General features: G+C 43.0%; 1 protein-coding gene across 1 annotated transcript; it reads right to left on the reverse strand.

Moving 5' to 3' along the window:
- Window positions 1-8406: 8406 nt before the first annotated feature.
- On the reverse strand, window positions 8407-17264 carry tbcb (tubulin folding cofactor B). Its single transcript, XM_056282993.1, has 7 exons — window positions 17133-17264; window positions 16704-16844; window positions 16356-16499; window positions 11432-11528; window positions 10839-11030; window positions 10072-10144; window positions 8407-9967 (listed from the first exon to the last, which is right to left on the reverse strand). The coding sequence occupies exons 2-7, from the start codon at window positions 16821-16823 to the stop codon at window positions 9853-9855; spliced, it is 741 nt and encodes a 246-aa protein (XP_056138968.1). The 5' UTR covers window positions 16824-16844; window positions 17133-17264; the 3' UTR covers window positions 8407-9852.
- Between the last annotated feature and the right edge of the window lie 807 nt (window positions 17265-18071).

Raw genomic sequence — 18071 nt, forward strand, 5'->3', positions numbered from 1 at the left:
GTTCGAACCGCGTAAGGCTCTTCATTTCCTCCTGATATTACTTCTCTTGGTGCCATTGCCCTTGCACAGTTGTATCCTATCAAAAGACCAACCTCACAATCCTTCAGTGATGGAATCTTGTCTACGACTGTGGAGAGGTGATTCCATTGTCTGGCCATTTCATTCATTGGAATGTGGGTGCGGTTCACCGGTGTACAATCCTTAGTGTAGGCAGGAGGAAGGTCGATGTGGAGGGAGGAGCTGTAACTTCACACACGAAGCCCCGAGACTCTTTGGCTTTTCACGATTGTGTCACGTCCGATCATAGTGGTTAACTTCAGTTTAACTGGACAGGAGTCTGCCTGTAAAATGTTGCTCACTTCCTGGTCGATGAATGTGGTGTCACTTTGTGTGTCCAGCAGGGCGTAGACTAGTTTTTCTGTTCCTGCATTGTTCTTTGACGACACCCATACGGGCACAATCATCGACGTGTTAGTAGATTGTCCTTCTCCAGCAGTAATGACTGACATTGAAGTCGCGGCAGCTTCTGTTTGAGCTGCATTGCTTTGGGAAGTGTTTTCCCGAGGTGGAGGCTTCTCCCTTTTTACGTAGTTGTCATCGTGAAGACAAGTGGGATGTTTGCCTTTGCAGGTGTTGCATGAATGTCGATGGCGGCAGTCCTTTGCCCTATGGCCAGGTTTGGTGCAGCCATAGCAGAGCTTATTTTCCTTCACAAATTCCCGTCGCTCCTCCAGAGTCTTGGCGATGAACTTGGGACATCCATGTAGCCTGTGTTGATTGTCTTGACAGAACGCACAAGGGGGCTTTGCATTTCCCTTGGCGGGCCTTTGCTTGTCACTGTCGGCTTCCATTTGAGTACTCAGAACACTCGCCTTGTTCCTCTTGGGGTCCCTGTTGTGGCGTTTTGCTGTGCTGGACTCGGAGTTGCGGAAAGCATAAGGTGAGGTGATCAGATTGCAAGCGATCTCTGCCTCCATCGCCATGAAGGTGGCGAAGTCCTTGAAGCTGGGGAATTCTTGACCCTTGTTCAAGGCTTCTGTAGCCTTTCTGTTCCATTGAGATGCTGCCCAGTCTGGCAGCTTTTGGACCAGCCTCCTGTTCTCTTCACAGTTGTTCAGTATTTCAAGACTCTTCACGTATGACATTGCATCTTGACAGGCGTTTAAGAAGTCTGAAAAGTCTCTTAGTCCTTCTGCATCCTTTGGTTGTATTTTTGGCCAATCTGCGAGCCTGTCTCTAAAGGCTCTCTGTATGACGAAGGCCTGGCCATATCTGTGGTCCAGCTTGTTCCACGCGTCCTTGTAAGCCTCGCCATCATTTCTATAGAAAGTTCCTTCCAGGGTCTTACGAGCTGGGCTGCCTACATACTTCCTCAAATAATAAAGCTTATCAGCTGAGGAGATGGCCTTTGTGTCAATGAGTGACATAAATGAGGTTTTTCACTCAATGAACTGGATAGGATCGCCATTAAATACAGATGGCTCTGGCACTGGAAGTCTATTGAGAGCTATACTATCTTGGAAGGCCCGGGCGAGGGTCGACACGTTTACCTCAGGTGACGATGCTGTGACATTTGGGGGTTGTTTGCTGGTAGCTGGGGAGCCATGATTACCTTTGGGACTATTAGAGGAATGGACACTGCCTTCCTGTGATGCTTCCTGGTTGTAGACCTGCAGCCTGGCCCGAGCAGCCTTTACATTTTTCTCTGCCCGTAGGCGTTCAAGAGCGCGCTTCTCAACTTCAAGCTGCTTCCTTTGTTGCTCCTCTAGCATCCTTTGTTGCTCCTCTAAATGTTGTATTTTCTCCTTTTGTTTCGTTTCTTCCAGCAACCCTTCGAACCCAGCTTCCTTTGCGGCTAGCTCTGCCGCAGCGTCCACACGTTTGACTGTTAAAGTGGCGCTTTCATGACTGTTGACACTTTGTCCTTCTTGAGACAGTGGATCCATAGATGGAGCGCGCATAGCTGCTTTTAAGTAGCTCTTTGAGACGACGTTGTGCTTGCTCTGCATCGAAATCTTCATCGATGTCTACAATCCTCTCGTAGGCGATTTTCTTAATCTCTGTTGTAGCTGCCTCACATGCATCGACACGGCTTCTCAATTCGGCTGACGGTGTGATGTGACTGCGTATTTCAAGATAGGTGCTCAACACAGCCTCTTTCTCTTTCTCCAGAGTATCGACCAGAGATGCCAGCTCACCTTCATTAAGGTCCAACTTGAGCTACTTTCTTGACTCACGGACTCGACTCTTCCATTTTTCATACACTGAGATGAGCTTTCTTTCCTTCTTCTTTGCTTCTTCTTGTTGCACTTCAAGCATTTTAGGAGTTGGGATCTTTGGTCGGGCTGAGCGTCTGAGGCTTTCCTCTCTGTGTTCCTGAAGTTGACCTTGGAGGCTATTTAGAATTTCTTCTTTGGTTTGAATTTCCTTCTCTATATGTTCTATCTCGGTAGTCTCGACCGTTTCTATGAGAGCCTCTTTAAGCTTCCTAATTTTAAGCTGCAGGCTATCTATCTGATTCTCTAGCTCTGATTGTGGAGGAGGGTTCTATGCTTCTTTCATATTCAATTCTGCCATAATAAATCTTATCTAATGAACTGTTTGTCCTTACTATAGCCTATAGACTACACCGAGGGAGCAGCAGATAACCATAACTATATAGACTGCTCAGAAAGGGCTAGAGCCTAACATATGATAGGCTGACTGTTATATTACTGACTGAATGTTATAATATCAACCTCTCCTACTAAATACAAAATTCAGTTACCATTTAGACTGCACATGGTTACCCTTTAAAACGAGCTTTTTTTCTTCTTTTTTTTACAGTCAACAGGAAGGATGATCATGTAGGCCTAATGAACAGTAGTAATAATAACAGTACATAAACAAAGATACTTCAATAATCACTTTGTGAGAACGGTACCTTGGTTAGAATTAAATATCAAATTCAGAAAATGTCCTTAGTTGTTGACGTCCGTTTCTTCTTAAACCGTTACAGATGAGCATCAATGTTCTTGGTGAATATGAATTGTTCCTCGTCAATTAATGAAAAGTTCCATACCTTTGTCTGACCGTCGCACCAAACCTTTAGCCAGCTGCCTGATGACCGTAAAGTCCCTTTGTCTAGAAGACCCATAGAATGGCGCCGAGTTGCTCGATGAAGTGTCCGTTGTCAGCAACACCAGACGTAGTAGCAACTTGGCCCCGTGATTCGTCGTCGTAGACCCTCTCGGTGCTGCGTGGCGGCAGGGTTGATGAAGGGGTAAGCTCTTACTGTAGCATTCCCAGCCGGGCGTTATTCAGACGATACACTCAATGATGATAACTGATGGGCTATGGTGCGGTATTTCTACCATTTATTTACACGAACCACCACAGACTCACCGTAAGAGCTGAAAGCAAAATAAAACATACAATCACACACTCATACATGCGACCACGTTTCCACCATAGCTAGCTACCGTAACAACGTGCATAGCACTGCTAGCATTAGCTCATTTAGCTAACTTCTAAATCCGGTTACACAATACATAAAAATAACACCTCATAACGAACTCAGATTACACAGTCACTCTACACACATACCTGTTCGCCTTCCAGCTAGGTGCTAAATAAAAAATGATAAACAATATTCTTCACGAACAGTCCTTGGCTTTCTCATGGTACGCGAACGTCAGCCATTTTAACTTTCCTTCTCGTTTCTGCCGTCAACTTGCGCACGCGCAGTAACATGCAGAGGAGACCGTATCAATGTTTTTCACAATAAAAGCTTTGTAAACAATAAAAGTGCAATTCACTATAAAATCAAATCTGGTACATGGCACTCTATAACAAATTCAATAGCATATACGTCTAATAAACAAAACACCATATAATAATCTCAATAACTCGTCTTAATAATAGCAAATATAATATAAAGTAATATAACCCAGCCACTGAGGATGCACAAGCCAGTGCATCCTTAGTGCCGGTCCCAAGCCCGGACAAATGGGGAGGGTTGCGTCAGGAAGGGCATCCGGCATAAAATCTTTGCCAAATCAAATATGCGGATCATAAATTACGGATGATCCGCTGTGGCGACCCCTAACGGGAGAAGCCGAAAGTAGTAGTAGATAATATAAAGTAATATGGGTCATTTACAATATCATCTTGCTCAGTTTCGTTTACGAATGTACCGGAAGTCAATTTTATTGTGTGAATCGTTACTTTTTTGGTGAAAGCACAAAATGCTTGAACCTCCTTGTAATTCTTCGGAATCCTTTTTTTTTTTTTTTTGCCCATCAAGGTATTTGGATCTCAGAAACTGTAGAAGTTGGCAGATAGGTTCAAAATCGTACCACCTCTTGGCGCAACGAGAGCTGCAGATTAGCCACACGATGGCGCTATAATAAGCAGTGTTACATTTTATGTCGTAGAAAGAAAGCTGTTTTATCCATTGATTCTTTTGAAACATGCAATGTTAATTTGTAAACAAATTCATTGATGCCTGTGTAAACTAGTAATAACACACGTTAGCCCCTAGCTAACGAGCCTGACCCTTTAGCCGAGCGGTTAGTGATGTCGCCTTGTGGCGCAGCACACCGCGTATCGAATCCCGCACCGGGCAAGAAAATAACCAGTTACACCTGTTTCTGTTGTAAAATTAATTGTGGATAACACAATGCTTAATTACTATTTCCGTGATATTTGTGGTCCTCCGTAACCGTAGCTATGACAAGTCACTTTCAACTCAGCTCCTCCATGCTGAACTTTTAGCCATTTCTTACCTTTTAAACAACAACAACAACTTAGTTTTGTATAGCGCCTTTCAAGAAACCCAGCGCTTTACACCAGATAAGAAAAAAAGAGATTAAAACAAAGATCAAAAGACTACAGACCATATAGGCCTTGGTAAAAAGGGTGGTTTTCAGTAGTCTTTTGAAATCGTCGAAAGAAGCTGCGGATCTCTGCTGGAATAGAGTTCCAAAGGGTGGGGGGGGGCTGCCACACCAAAGACTCTATCCCCAGAAGTCCGTGGGCTGGTGTGGTGGATGGAAAGCAGGCCCGTGTCTGCGGACCGCAGATTCCGGGACGGAATACAGGGGTTGAGGAGGTCCGATAGGCGCTGGGGGGGGGGGTATGGGCATGGAGGGATTTATAGTTGAGGAGGAAGATGATTTTATAAGAAATGCAGGATTTGACCGGGAGCCAGCGAAGGTGGACACGGGTGGGAGTGATGTGTTGCCAGGGCTTGGTGCGGGTGAACACCCCGGCAGCTGAATTCTGCACATACTGAAGCCTGCCCAGGGATTCGCTAGGTACCCCAGACAGGACTCCATTGCAATAATCCAGGCGGGACGTGATGAAGGCATGGATGAGGGTCTCTGCGAGTAGTGACCGGAGTCTGGAGATGTTTTTGATGTGAGAGAAAGCAGATCTGGTGACAGATTTGATGTGTGTGTTACAATATTGTAGCGAATTCGGGGGGCAACGCAACCACAGGCACTGCCGCGACCGGGAAGCGAACCCGTATCGCCCGCACCGCAGGAGACACCGCTAAGCGCTAGACTAAAGGGTCAGACCCGCCAGCCAGCGTGTCTTCTTATCCATGCACGTTATAGTATATTGACTAAGCCAAGGTTATGTGTACGTTCGCTTATACTAATGTCACCACTAGAGTGTGCTGTTGTATTGACCTGAGGTCTATAAAATAGCATGCGCAAAATAAAAAATAAAAACAAACCATTCCGGTTACAGCAACGCCAACGAAGTGCACGCGTGATTTTCCCCCGTGAAACGAGTCCAGCTGAGCCGGTATTGCTGCCCTCTAAGATGGCAACGTCCACAGGTTATGGGCCCAGAAGGGAAGGTGGAAGCCGATGGTCCAGACTATGCTTCGACGGAGATGAGAAAAATGACGAGTTCTGGGAAACCAAGTTTTTAGGCCGTCTGCGTTTGCTCGGTCTTAAAGAGACCATATTACTGTATATTAGGTTGCAGTATCACGAGGAGGCAAGATATAAATGTACTGGTTTAACAGAGAACGACTGGTACATGGGTACACTACTGCAACCGGTTATGTTCTTGCCCGGTGCGGGATTCGATACGGAGTGTACTGCACCACAAGGCGACATCATTAACCGCTCGGCTGAAGGGTCAGACCCGTTAGCTAGGGGCTAACGTGTCTTATTAGTAGTTTACACTACAATCAGATGCGCTGTCTCTACACTGAATGCCCTCTAGCGGCAACGTAGCATTTATAGGCCACTGTATTAATGCGAACAATAAAGTAGTCCCACAACACAATTACACGAGCCAGATGACGACGAGAATGAGGACGTGGTCGCCCGAAGATGCAAAGAAAAATGAAGATGCACTTGCTGAATTGATACAATTTTTGGACGACAAAAGTCTCTCCCTGATTATGAGAGAAGCCGCCGACGATGGAGGAAGAGCGTTGGAGACGCTGAGAGACCTACGACGCTGGCAAAGGGAAGCCACGTGTGATTAGCCTCTACACAACATCTGGAGAGATGTTAGCGCTCCAGATGTTAGCTCTCCAGATGTTAGCTCTCCAGATGGTAGCTCTCCAGATGGTAGCTCTCCAGATGTTAGCTCTCCAGATGTTAGCTCTGTGTAGAGGCTTCTCCGTGAAACGAGTCTAGCTGAGCCGCTATTCCTGCCCCCAGAGAGGACAACGTCAACAGTGTGACTGGAATGAGAGGGTGGAGTCCACGATGACCCCAAGGTCGCGGGCTTCTGGGGATGGGCAGATGGAGCAGCCATTCACGTCGACAAGAAGATCTCCAACCTTCCGGATCAGCGCCTTGGAAGCCACGACCATGAGCTAAACATAACTAAACATGACTTTTATCCAGCTCACACGAAACTTGTGCGCGGACGATCCCTGGGACAGTCCTCCATAACAACCCGCTGTCTTGGGAGAGATCCCTCCTCTGTTGCTCCCCCTAATGTTTCTTCCTGTTTTTTCTCCCTGTTAAAGGTTTTTTTAGGGAGCAGTTCCTTGTCCGATGCGAGGGTCTAAGAACAGAATAGTGTATTGCTGTGAAGCCCTCTGAGGCAAATTTGTGATAATGGGCTATACAAATACAATTCCCTTGAGTCTTTTATAGGCTAAACAGTTTAACTACTATCAGCCAGTGAAATTCTAACAGAACAAAAAAAAAAAGCCTAACACAAAATTGGCCACACCTCATTGACCAACGACCATCTCATTGAAACGAAGGTTTCAAACGCACGTTGAGGAGTCTTCACTGAGCATGCGCAGACAGCTCCATTGCCAGCCGCTACACGTTCCAACTTATGACCACATAGCTCTTTACGCATTTTCTTATAGGTCCATTTTTAAGTCTACTTAAGAAAATAATTAACGACTGATGAAAGTGAGCATAGTTCTCGTAATAAACAAATTTCAGCAGATTTTGAAATAAACACTTCAAAAAGGCATCCTATAAAAAAATGATTTTCAGGACACATTCACCGATATGTCAGAAATCTTTCCCACATTGCAGCCTGTAGTCACTTGGGAAGTAAATCACTGCTCGTTTCTCATTCAGTGCAAAATAAACGACAACCACGTTTAGGGGTAAAATACAACAAAAACGTTTGCCCACAGAATCTTTTGTTCCTTGGCATAAAAAGTGAAAGGTTTTTGAAAATTTCAAAAACTGAGCCCACAGAAATGTTGTTGGAGGGTAATGTTATGCAGCCTACACCTGCAACAAATGTCTTGTTGTGAATATTATCCTTTAATCACTCACAAAACTTCTGACAGAATTGATTTTTTTTAAAATGTAGCCTATCCCCAAAGTTGAAATTTTCTTATATTTTCAAACTTTACACATTAAACAGATGTGCACTAATTTCCATATTGTGCCACAATTTGAAAGAGGCCGGCCATACCAAGATTTGATCTCCAAAGGCTTCTCCAAATGTCATGCAAGGTAAAAAGAAATGGGAAGGGGAAAAAATGAAGATTAGCTCAACAGAATATCGCAGATGTGAGTTTGATGGACTGTGCCAATAAAAATCCCTGCCTCTACTGAAAGGCAAAACTTTGCATCCAAGTAAAATATCATGAAGACCATCATCCAGGTTAACTCAGATTAACGATTCGGGTTTTGACTAAATATATCAGCAGGTACAAATGAAGAGATTTACTTTTGACATAATCATTTCACTGCATGCTTTGTTCCAGAACATTCCATGAGAACAGTGGCAAAAGCTCACTAGTCTTTCATCTCCATCTCTGCAAGCTCATAACAGCATTCATACTGCGGTAAACTAATCACATCTCGGCGTTCCCTGTGTTTAAACGAGTATGCTTTGCTCAGACCTCTTTCTCAGCCGCGTGTGGCCACATTTCACATTCGCACTGACACATCTCTCCAGGACTGAGGGCTCGTAGAAACTGTTAGTAGCTTTAATGAGTTAATCAGTTGGAAATGGTTACAGATACAGCATGACACACAAATGAGACATGTAATCCATTGGGAAAAGTGCATTGTGAAAAGCTGTTACGTAACCAAGGCAGAGAGTTTATTGGGTGGCGAGTGGAACGTCTGAACAGTGCTGAGGAATTACAGCTTAACTGAGATCACAGGATTTAACTTTGTCCGCCATTGAAGTGATTTTTGTTATACATGTAAGACGGTCATTTCTACATATAGTTTGTGGTGGAAAGGACATCATGAGTGCATTCTGATAAAAGCGATGCTTCACGTCAGTCAGCTTTACTTCTGTTGCAATAAGGGAAGCAAACATAGATTTCAGGGATACAATTTCCCCTCTCAAAAATCAAGTTCCCAACTATCAAGCTCCAACCGATCACTCGAAAACCAACAAATGCTCACAGAAAGCAGTGAGATTCGTGGTTACACACACCAGTCTGTGGCAGGGGACCAAATCTCTGTCACGAGTTAAAAGGCAGAGTGAATTTCATCAGACGAGGCCACTAGCATCTTACTACTGAATACCTACCAAAAATAGATCTGCACAGGGTTGGTCATTCAACAAACACAACAAAATAAGAAACATTAATGTGAATGTTCTCACATTTTCAAGGCAGTTACTTTTATACTTGTTAAACAGTTGAGTTGTCACAGCCAAAACATACCTTCTAGCCACATTTTAAACACATTTACAGTATCTTTTATTACAAAAACTATACATGTCTAGCTAGCATTATATTTAATGATTATATACAATCGTCTTTGTACAGAGTGACAACAGCTCAGTCGAGTGAAAAGATAAAGCTGGTACCCAAAGTGTCAAAACTGATCGATTGATAAGATGCAAGAAGTAAATCCAAAATAGACAAGATGGCTTTAGTACGGCCATGTGAACTGAGCTTGGCGCACTACTGTAAGTATTTCAAAAGAAAGTGCCAGAAACTGAAAACGAGTGTTAAGAGTTGAATGATCGCTCCGAACCTTAATGATACTGAATTCGCATACAGCAAAGAAAAAATGAACTAACAACCCAAACCTTGGCTTTATCAAACTTTGCTGGTAGAAGCTGGCGTTTGCGATCCTTCTGCGTTCTACTTCTGCCCACACATCCAACACAACAAGTGATGCACCACCCAAACGCTTATTTGATCTTGTTGTGTTGGTATGCCCGAGTTTTATTTAAGGCTAAAATAATTTCTCAACCAGCTCTAGCTGTTGCATTTTGTCTAGCTGGAATCAAGCCCATACCTTTCTGACTAGGACAAACACAAACAATGAAATCGATTGCAATGACTGGCCACTCCCTCTCTGCGGTCAGTAGATGGAGAACAGTGGAGGTCATTGCTGAAATTTAAAGGCCGAAAAAATTCTCGCCCTTCTTGACTCGAGTGACAGCCAAATTTTACATCTCATCTAAGCCATAATCCTCCTCGGGGAAGTCTCCTACAGTCACACACAGGGGCTTCACAAATGCGCCGTAGTTGTTCTCGCATTCAAAGTACTTCTTCCCGTTAACACTGTAGAGAGAAAGAAAAGACAGCAGAGTTAAATTGCAAATCAGGTCTTACCCAGTACACTACCGCAAAATATCCTTAGCCAAAAGAGATGGCAGCTCCATTACCTTCCGTTATTTTTCCCCAGGGGCTCATCATATTTCACACCGACCCAATAGCCTGGTTTGAAATCTGTTGTTCCTGCAACCAAGATACAAAGTGCTCTATTGATCTATCCTCCGCTCATAAGCACACGAATACAATACAGTCCATGTACTCATAAAACGGTAAAATGTTCTATGAAGCTTGCATCTATAACGCCCATACTTTCCTATAATGTGTATTACAATGACTAACAACTATGGCTGAAGACTGAAATAGCACTGAAGTCTCATTATGCATTTCTGCAAAACTTCAGCAAAACAAGTTGGCTGTGATGCATTGACATTTGACAGATAAACAGGCTAATGATGACATATCTATAATGCATAAATGCGTTTTAAATTGACAATGTATCATAAAGGTGGCTATGAGGTGTTGTGAGGGGGTATACATGGCTATAATGAATCTTACAATGACTTATAGCTACACTTATAGGGCGTTATAGATGCTTATAGGGCGTTATAGATGCAAGCTTCATAGAAAGTGTTACCAAAGCGAGTTATGGGCTCAGTTATATAAGACACTGATGTGAAATTCTTTCTTCAAAACTGGTGGATATTTTTCTTTGTAGAAAAGATAACACTTTTCAGTTGGCTGTATCCAATGGCGCTCTTAATATAGAAAATAAAATATGGGCAGATTACAGCAAAGTCTGCTCTGTTAGGATGAAAATCCTCTCCAGCACTGCAGTAACCTGAAGAAGAGAACTCAGCTAAGCTTAAACTACACTTACCAGCATACATAACTGTGCCAACCTTGGTGGGTTGCCCAGAGACTTGAACTTGGCAACGGCTGCCGATAGCCATAGCATCAGCCGCGGCCTTGTCCTCAGCCTCGCGAGCGGCGAGCTCGGCTTCTTTTTTTGCTGTTTCCTCTTCATTGAACCGGCCAACACGCTGCTTCTTCAAAAATGACCTTACTGAGTCTGAGGATTGAGATGTCCATATATGTCAATTTTTGCTTACAGGCAAAGCAAGGTCCCCCCACTAGCTTGATATTTTCATTTAAGATGGTTACTTCAAATATTTAGATAACTTAAAGATGAAGCTAAAACAAATCTATTACATTCATTATAAGTCAAAGTGGAGCCAGTTAATGGCAAGGTGAGAATGTGATGGTTAATGTTATCAAGCCAGTTAGACCCTAATGTCTTTGCTGCTGCAGTGTCCCACCAACTCTTCCATCCTCCAACCTGTATTCCCCATGATACAGTTAAGTTCATCCCCTTTTATTCCTTTAAGTGTATCAAAAAAACAGAAAATAAGCGGGACCTTTACTGTGCTAGAGTGACAATTTGTGAGAAATAGCTAAACATGCCAGATGTACCTGTTCTCTTCTCATATGCATCGTCTGAGATTTCAAACTTCTCCACTTTCGACAGGTCGCTGAACTCCCCTTTCTGAGCTCCACTGCTGTCAATAACCTGCGCAAACAAAAATTCCCCATCATCATTGTTCTCATCAGCAACTGAGTGGAAGGTTGACTGTCACCAGGACATGACATCCATGAAACTGGCTCATCACTGTCAACTTGCCACTATTATTTGGGTATGAAAAGGAAACAATCCTGCCCCATGAGCTTTTTCACTTCAGGAATTACAGTAAATGAGTTTCACTTGCAAGGATGCCAGCATCTTGGAACATTACGTGCCGAGTCTCGACAAATTATAAGAGACGAGCACTTTTTTTTGGAGCAACAATGACTCAGTGTTTTTTTGTTTGTAAAATGTATTTATTTATTTATGATTTTTCCCTTTTTCTCCCAATTTAGTGGCCAATCGCTTCCCTATTTTAATTCAAACACCCACCCTCGTACTGCATGCGTTCGCCAACTGAGTCTCTCCGGCCGGCAGTCTTGAAGGAGACACCTCGCCACTTCCGTGACAAGGCGAATCCAGGCCGAACCACTGCTTTTTCCGACACCCACAGAGACACATTCATGTGACAAACACAAGCCGACTCCGACCCCCTCCCGAAGACAGCGCTGCCAATTATTGCTGCTTCATCGAGTCCGGCCGTAGAATGACTCAGTGTTTTGAGGGAAAAGATGCAAAGTGTTGCAAGTTTAGTATGATTGCCACTTTGTCTGCTTTTCTTTCTATTGCTTAAGGTTTGCCAAATAACATACGCTTGGCATAACACACTGTACAACAATTAATTCTCAAGAGAACTGTAAATAATTGTTGTGATCAGCATTTTTATTGTGGACATAATTATAAACCAGTCAAAGATGCTGAAACAGCAAGGAGAGTACAATTATCCTGAACCTGGGCGTGTCTTTGTATTGTGGCGCTGATGGTGGAAAGGACACACTATATGCCAACAGCAACTACAATGTCAATCAAACTGAGTTGGTTAAAAAAAGTTTAAAAAAAAAGAAAAAGCATGCCCTTGGGTTATACACTCATCTCAAGTTTATACGTCTTTAAACCACATCTTTAAGATGGCCTTTCAACCAAATATGAGGATATTTTTTTGTTGGCCAGGTCCGTCATGATGTCAGTTTAAGCACCTCATGCTGAAGAAACAGTAGAAGGCTCTTCGAAAGCACTTCAGATCCCAAACATAGCAAGGTCTCTCACAGCTTTCTTTGTCTCTCGACTGTTAATGCACTTACCCTTGTTGCTTAGGGAAGTACAGGGTATCACACATTTAATCTAACGGAGATTATCTTGCTGATTCCTGACATATCACTGTTATCAGAATCACAATTCTCAGAAGGTGGCCAATCCAAAACAAAACTGTTGCTAAATAAATAAATAAAGGCAGACTTAGACTGATGCACTGACAACAAAAAAAGATGGAATGGAACAAATTATTAATAGAAAAAATACCCTAAACAATTATGAGTAAATGTTGTTTGTGTATTGCTCATCGTGTGCCATATATCAAACACTGTTAACTACAGTTTCGATTCCCACTCATCACAGGGCTTGTTCAAGACTTGTGAAGATGGTGGGTGGTAGAAGTGATTACCGTACAAACATCTTATCTCTTGCTAATACATATACCCTTTAAACTAAATATTTATTTCCATCAGTTTTATTCAAAACCTCTAAGCATTCAGACAAGGGAGTTTGTCATCTCTGATTGATCAAGTTGAAGTTTTTGATGGTACTTTCATACAGATTCTTATTAATTCCATTCATTCAATTCATTTCTGTTACAAGCACATAGCAAAAGAATAATGCATATTGAAACAAACTGCATTTTCTTTTGCTTTCCCGTTAATGTTATTTGACTTCTCATTCTCTGCTATGTAAAGGAGTTACACGTGATAGTGTCACTTCTCCCCATAAATAAGTATTGTTTATTTTTTTGTGTGCATTTTGAAATTGCAAATCATAAAAAAAGCCGAATGGAAAGACAAATTAAACCAAAAATCCTCTTATCTGCCAAAGATATTTTAACTCACGAGGTGGAAAAGTTGGCACTTCAATAACCTTAAAATTGTGATAAAGTCTGGTTAATCTGACCTGAGCTGCTTGAGTCTACCTTCCCCTGCTGCTACTACCTTGGTTTATCCATCCCGTACTTAAGTAGTAAAATTAACAAATACAAGTTGAAGCGTTTCAAACTCATTAATACTTATTAAACATGTTTTCTTCACTCCTCCCCTTGCACCCTCTCCTTTATCATTACTCTAGCTTAGTTTACCTCTAGGAAGAAAAAGTATTACAATAATCGTATATCCTTCCTACAGAAAAAAAAAATCTTTTACAACACTGCTGTGTTTTGGCAAGTGACAAAAAGAATATAATTTAGGCCCACCTTTTTTGATTTGGATAAAGAACTCTCCCATTTCAATATTTTTATGGCAGACTTTTGTCTGCCATACTTACTGACAAAAGTCAGAATTTTTCCACACTATCTTACCTCACATAGTAGCACTAATGCCTTGTTTCTCAGTTGACATACTTCCCCATGCCTCCCTCTTTCAAGTTTGCCATGTTGGGTAATTAAATGTCTAAAAGAACCCTTAATCCAAAGGGGAGAAAGAGGGGGTGACAACTTTAGGAATGGAACACTTAGTTTTTTCTTTCAAGAGATGGTATCCCTTTGTAGCCATCCCAAATTAATCTTTGACCATATATGCAACTATGTGGTATGCGCTCCAACCATTTTGCTATGGAGGCACACCGATCAATTTCGCCATTTTTTTCTAACTTGGTGCCACCATGACCAATAGGGCTGGGCAATGATTCAATTTTAGGCTATTGTCTATCAACTTTCAATGGTATTATATTGCAATGAAATTCATATCGTGATACACAATTTTGTTGTCTTAAATAATGAGAACCATTCATTATTCTTCAGCCGCTTCTCCGGGGTTGGGTCATGGTGGCAGCAAGCTAAGTATGGCACTCCAGACGTCCCTCTCCCCAGCAACGTCCTCCAGCTCCTTGTGGGGGATCCCAAGGCGTTCCCAGGCCAGATTGGACATAAAGTCCCTCCAGTGAGTTCTGGGTCTACCCCGGGGTCTCCTCCCAGTTGGCCTTGCCCGGTAAACCTCCAAAGAAAGGCGACCATGAGGCATCCTAATCAGATGCCCGAACCACCTCAACTGGCTCCTTTCAACGCGAAGGAGCAGCGGCTCTACTCCGAGCTCCCTCCGGATGTCTGAGCTCCTCACCCTATTTCTAAGGCTGCGCCCAGACACCCTATGGAGGAAACTAATTTCAGCCACTTGTATCCACGATCTCACCCTTTCAGTCACTACCTAAAGCTCATGACCATAGGTGAGGGTTGGAACGAAGATTGACTGATAAATTGAGAGCTTTGCCTTCTGGCTCAGCTCCTTCTTCACCACAACGGTCTGGTACAACGTCCGCATTGCTGCTGATGCTGCACCAATCCACTTGTCAATGTCCCGTTCCATCCTACCCTCACTCGTGAACAACACCCCGAGATACTTGAACTCCTTCACTTGAGGCAACAACTCATCCCCAACCCGGAGGCAGCAATCCACCATTTTCCGGTAGAGAACCATGGTGTCACACTTGGGAGGGGCTGACTCTCATCCCAGCCATTTCACACTCAGCTGCAAACTGTCCCTGTGTGCGCTGGAGGTCGCTTTCTAATGAAGCCAACAAAACCACATCATCTGCACAGAGCACAGATGCAATTCTGAGGTTCCCAAAACGGACACACTCCTCACCTTGGCTGTGCCTTGAGATCCTGTCCATGAATATCACAAACAGAATCGGACACAAGGGACAACCTAGGCGGAGTCTGACACCCACCGAAAACGTGTTTGACTTTGTGTCGAGAATGTGGACACATCTCTCACTTTGGTTATACAAGGATCGGATGGCTTGTAACAACTGCCCTGGTACCCCATACTCCCACAGTACCCCCCACAGAGTGTCCCCGGGGTAAGCGATCGTAAGCCTTTATATTAAGCCATAAGCCTTTATAAGTAATGAGAATCTATTTAGTAAAATGTCTGACTAAATGCCTCAATGTGATGAAACTCAGTTGGTTCTTAAACATGGTATTTTATAAATGTTAACAGATAACATGATATATATCCATATTGGGTAACACTTTCTATGAAGCTTGCATCTATAATGCCCTATAAGCATCTGTAACGCCCTGTAAGTGTAGCTATAAGTCATTGTAAGATTCATTATAACCATGTATACGCCTTCACAACACCTCATAACCACCTTTATGATACATTATGTCTATTTAAAACGGATTTATGCATTATAAATATGTCCTCATTAGCCTGTTTATCTGTCAAATGTCATGATGCATCATAGCCAACCTGTTTTGTTGAAGTTTTGTAGAAATGCATAATGAGACTTCAGTGCTATTTCAGTCTTCAGCCATAGCCGTTAGTCATTGTAATACACATTATAGGAAAGTATGGGCATTATAGATGCAATTGATACTTACAGGAGGTTTATAGATGCTTATAGGGCATTATAGATGCAAGCTTCATAGAAAGTGTTACCCAATATTGAGTAAAATTCCATATGATTTTCGTTATATTTTTCATATCCCCCAGCAATAATGCCAAACTTTAAAAAGAAACAAAATGAAAGCCACTTGATTAGACATTGTATTCTTACAATGAATTTCTTCTCTGCATTTAACCCATCCTATTGTATAGGAGCAGTGGGCAGCTGCAGCGCCCGGGGACCACCTCCAGTTTTTTCCACTGCCTTGGGCAGGGGCACAGGCAGGAGTATTAACCCTAACATGCACGTCTCAAAAAAGTAATTAAGAAGTTGTGAGCTACATACGTGTATTCTGCAGTCATCATCCACGGGATAGGAACCCAGAAGGGCTTCATTGTCATCGAGTTTCTGCAGGAACTGATCGCCGATACTATACAGCTCAAGCTCCATGCAGGAAGCAGGAGTTCCCACAACCATCTCCAATTTACCCTAACATAGGAAGAATTGCAAAAATTGATAAAATGTAACACTCCTTTAACACTTGTTAGATTTCTGGTGCAATCCATTCAAAACGGGCAGATCGAATGTTTACATTATGTCGACAAGGTCTCCGAAAACCACACCTCAATCTCACATTGTACCTATTAAGCACGCTTAAACACACGCAGTCTGGACGAAACTTCAGCAACGCACCTTAAATTCTGCAATGCTGATACCTCTGTTAAACCTGCGGTTCACCTCGAACTCCTGGAGAGGACTCGTCAGTCGCACAGCCACCGTGGGGTTGGTAATGACTCTTACTCCACCGTCCATTTTTTTTTACCGTCTTCGGGACTACGCAGTGTTGAAACATTGGGAAAAAGCACAGTAATAAGCGTTTGCTAGCACGTTGGCCAGTGGAATAGTAAACAGCTAAAAGCCAAAGTGAACTACGTACGGCTGAATCGACACATAACACAGACATAATTAGGCGGGGGTACTTTAAATCTTATCCATCGGCTAGCTCACAGCGCAAAGCGCACAGCTAACGGATGGGGCGGCCGTTAGCTAGCCGCGCCACAGCAACGTTCGATAGTCAAAACACTCGGCTAGCTGGTTATTAAGGTTCCCCTTGTTACTCACGTATATCCTTCTTCTTTTAAACAGCTTTCTGGAAACACAAGCGGCCCTTAATCGTAGTGTCAGCGAACAGATTTCAAAGAAAAACCCAGCGCCGACTAGTCTAACCACCCGCCCCGTTGTGTCCAATGTAAAGTTACGACAACTGCTTTACGGCGCCTTGCCACGCCCAGTTCTGGAACCTTCTACCCACCCTCTTACTGAAATTCACCAATCGTGGCAGGAGAGAGGGACCGGAAACTGGGCCGTGACTGTCACGCTCGCTAACCAATTATCAGGAGGGCGGAAATAAAAGCGTGCGCTACCTCGTGAGGGCCAGCGAAGGGGCTCTAGTTTTGTTTTATTGGGTTTTTTATTATATTGTAAGCTGAATGAATAAGTAGACACGCGCCAGCGGCCCTGACCCTTTAGTCTAGCGGTTAGCGATACCTCCTGCGGTGCGGGCGATACGGGTTCGCGTCCCGGCCGCGGCAGTTCCTGTGGTTGCGGTGTCCCACGAATTCGCTATAATGTGTTTAATGGCATTTCGTTAGCCTCATAGGATAAATGCCTAAGTCATTTTTTACGATTTTCGGATAATAAGAAAAAACGCATTTTCCAGCAAGTTTGTCAGTTTTTAATGCATATTTTAAAAATAGGCTCCTGAAGGAGTATCAACAAGATTTTACAAAAAGATAAACGCGACAATGATTACCTAACAAAGAAAAGTGACTTAGGCAACTTTCAAGAAAATAATGTCGTGACTTAGGCATTTTTAATACATGTCATACAAACGCTAGGCCTACAGTAAATCAAAGAAATAGTAATTAGCTTACCAGATAAGGAAAGAGAGAAAGCCGAGCACCAGGAGCCTTTCTTGTATGCAACTTTTTTTCTTTATTTTTTTCAACGTAAAAATGCTCAAGTCACACGAGTGACTTAGGCAGATTGTCATTTTTGAAT

Source organism: Lampris incognitus, chromosome 7 (genome assembly GCF_029633865.1).
Source record: "Lampris incognitus isolate fLamInc1 chromosome 7, fLamInc1.hap2, whole genome shotgun sequence".
In the NCBI taxonomy this organism is placed as follows: Eukaryota; Metazoa; Chordata; class Actinopteri; order Lampriformes; family Lampridae; genus Lampris; species Lampris incognitus.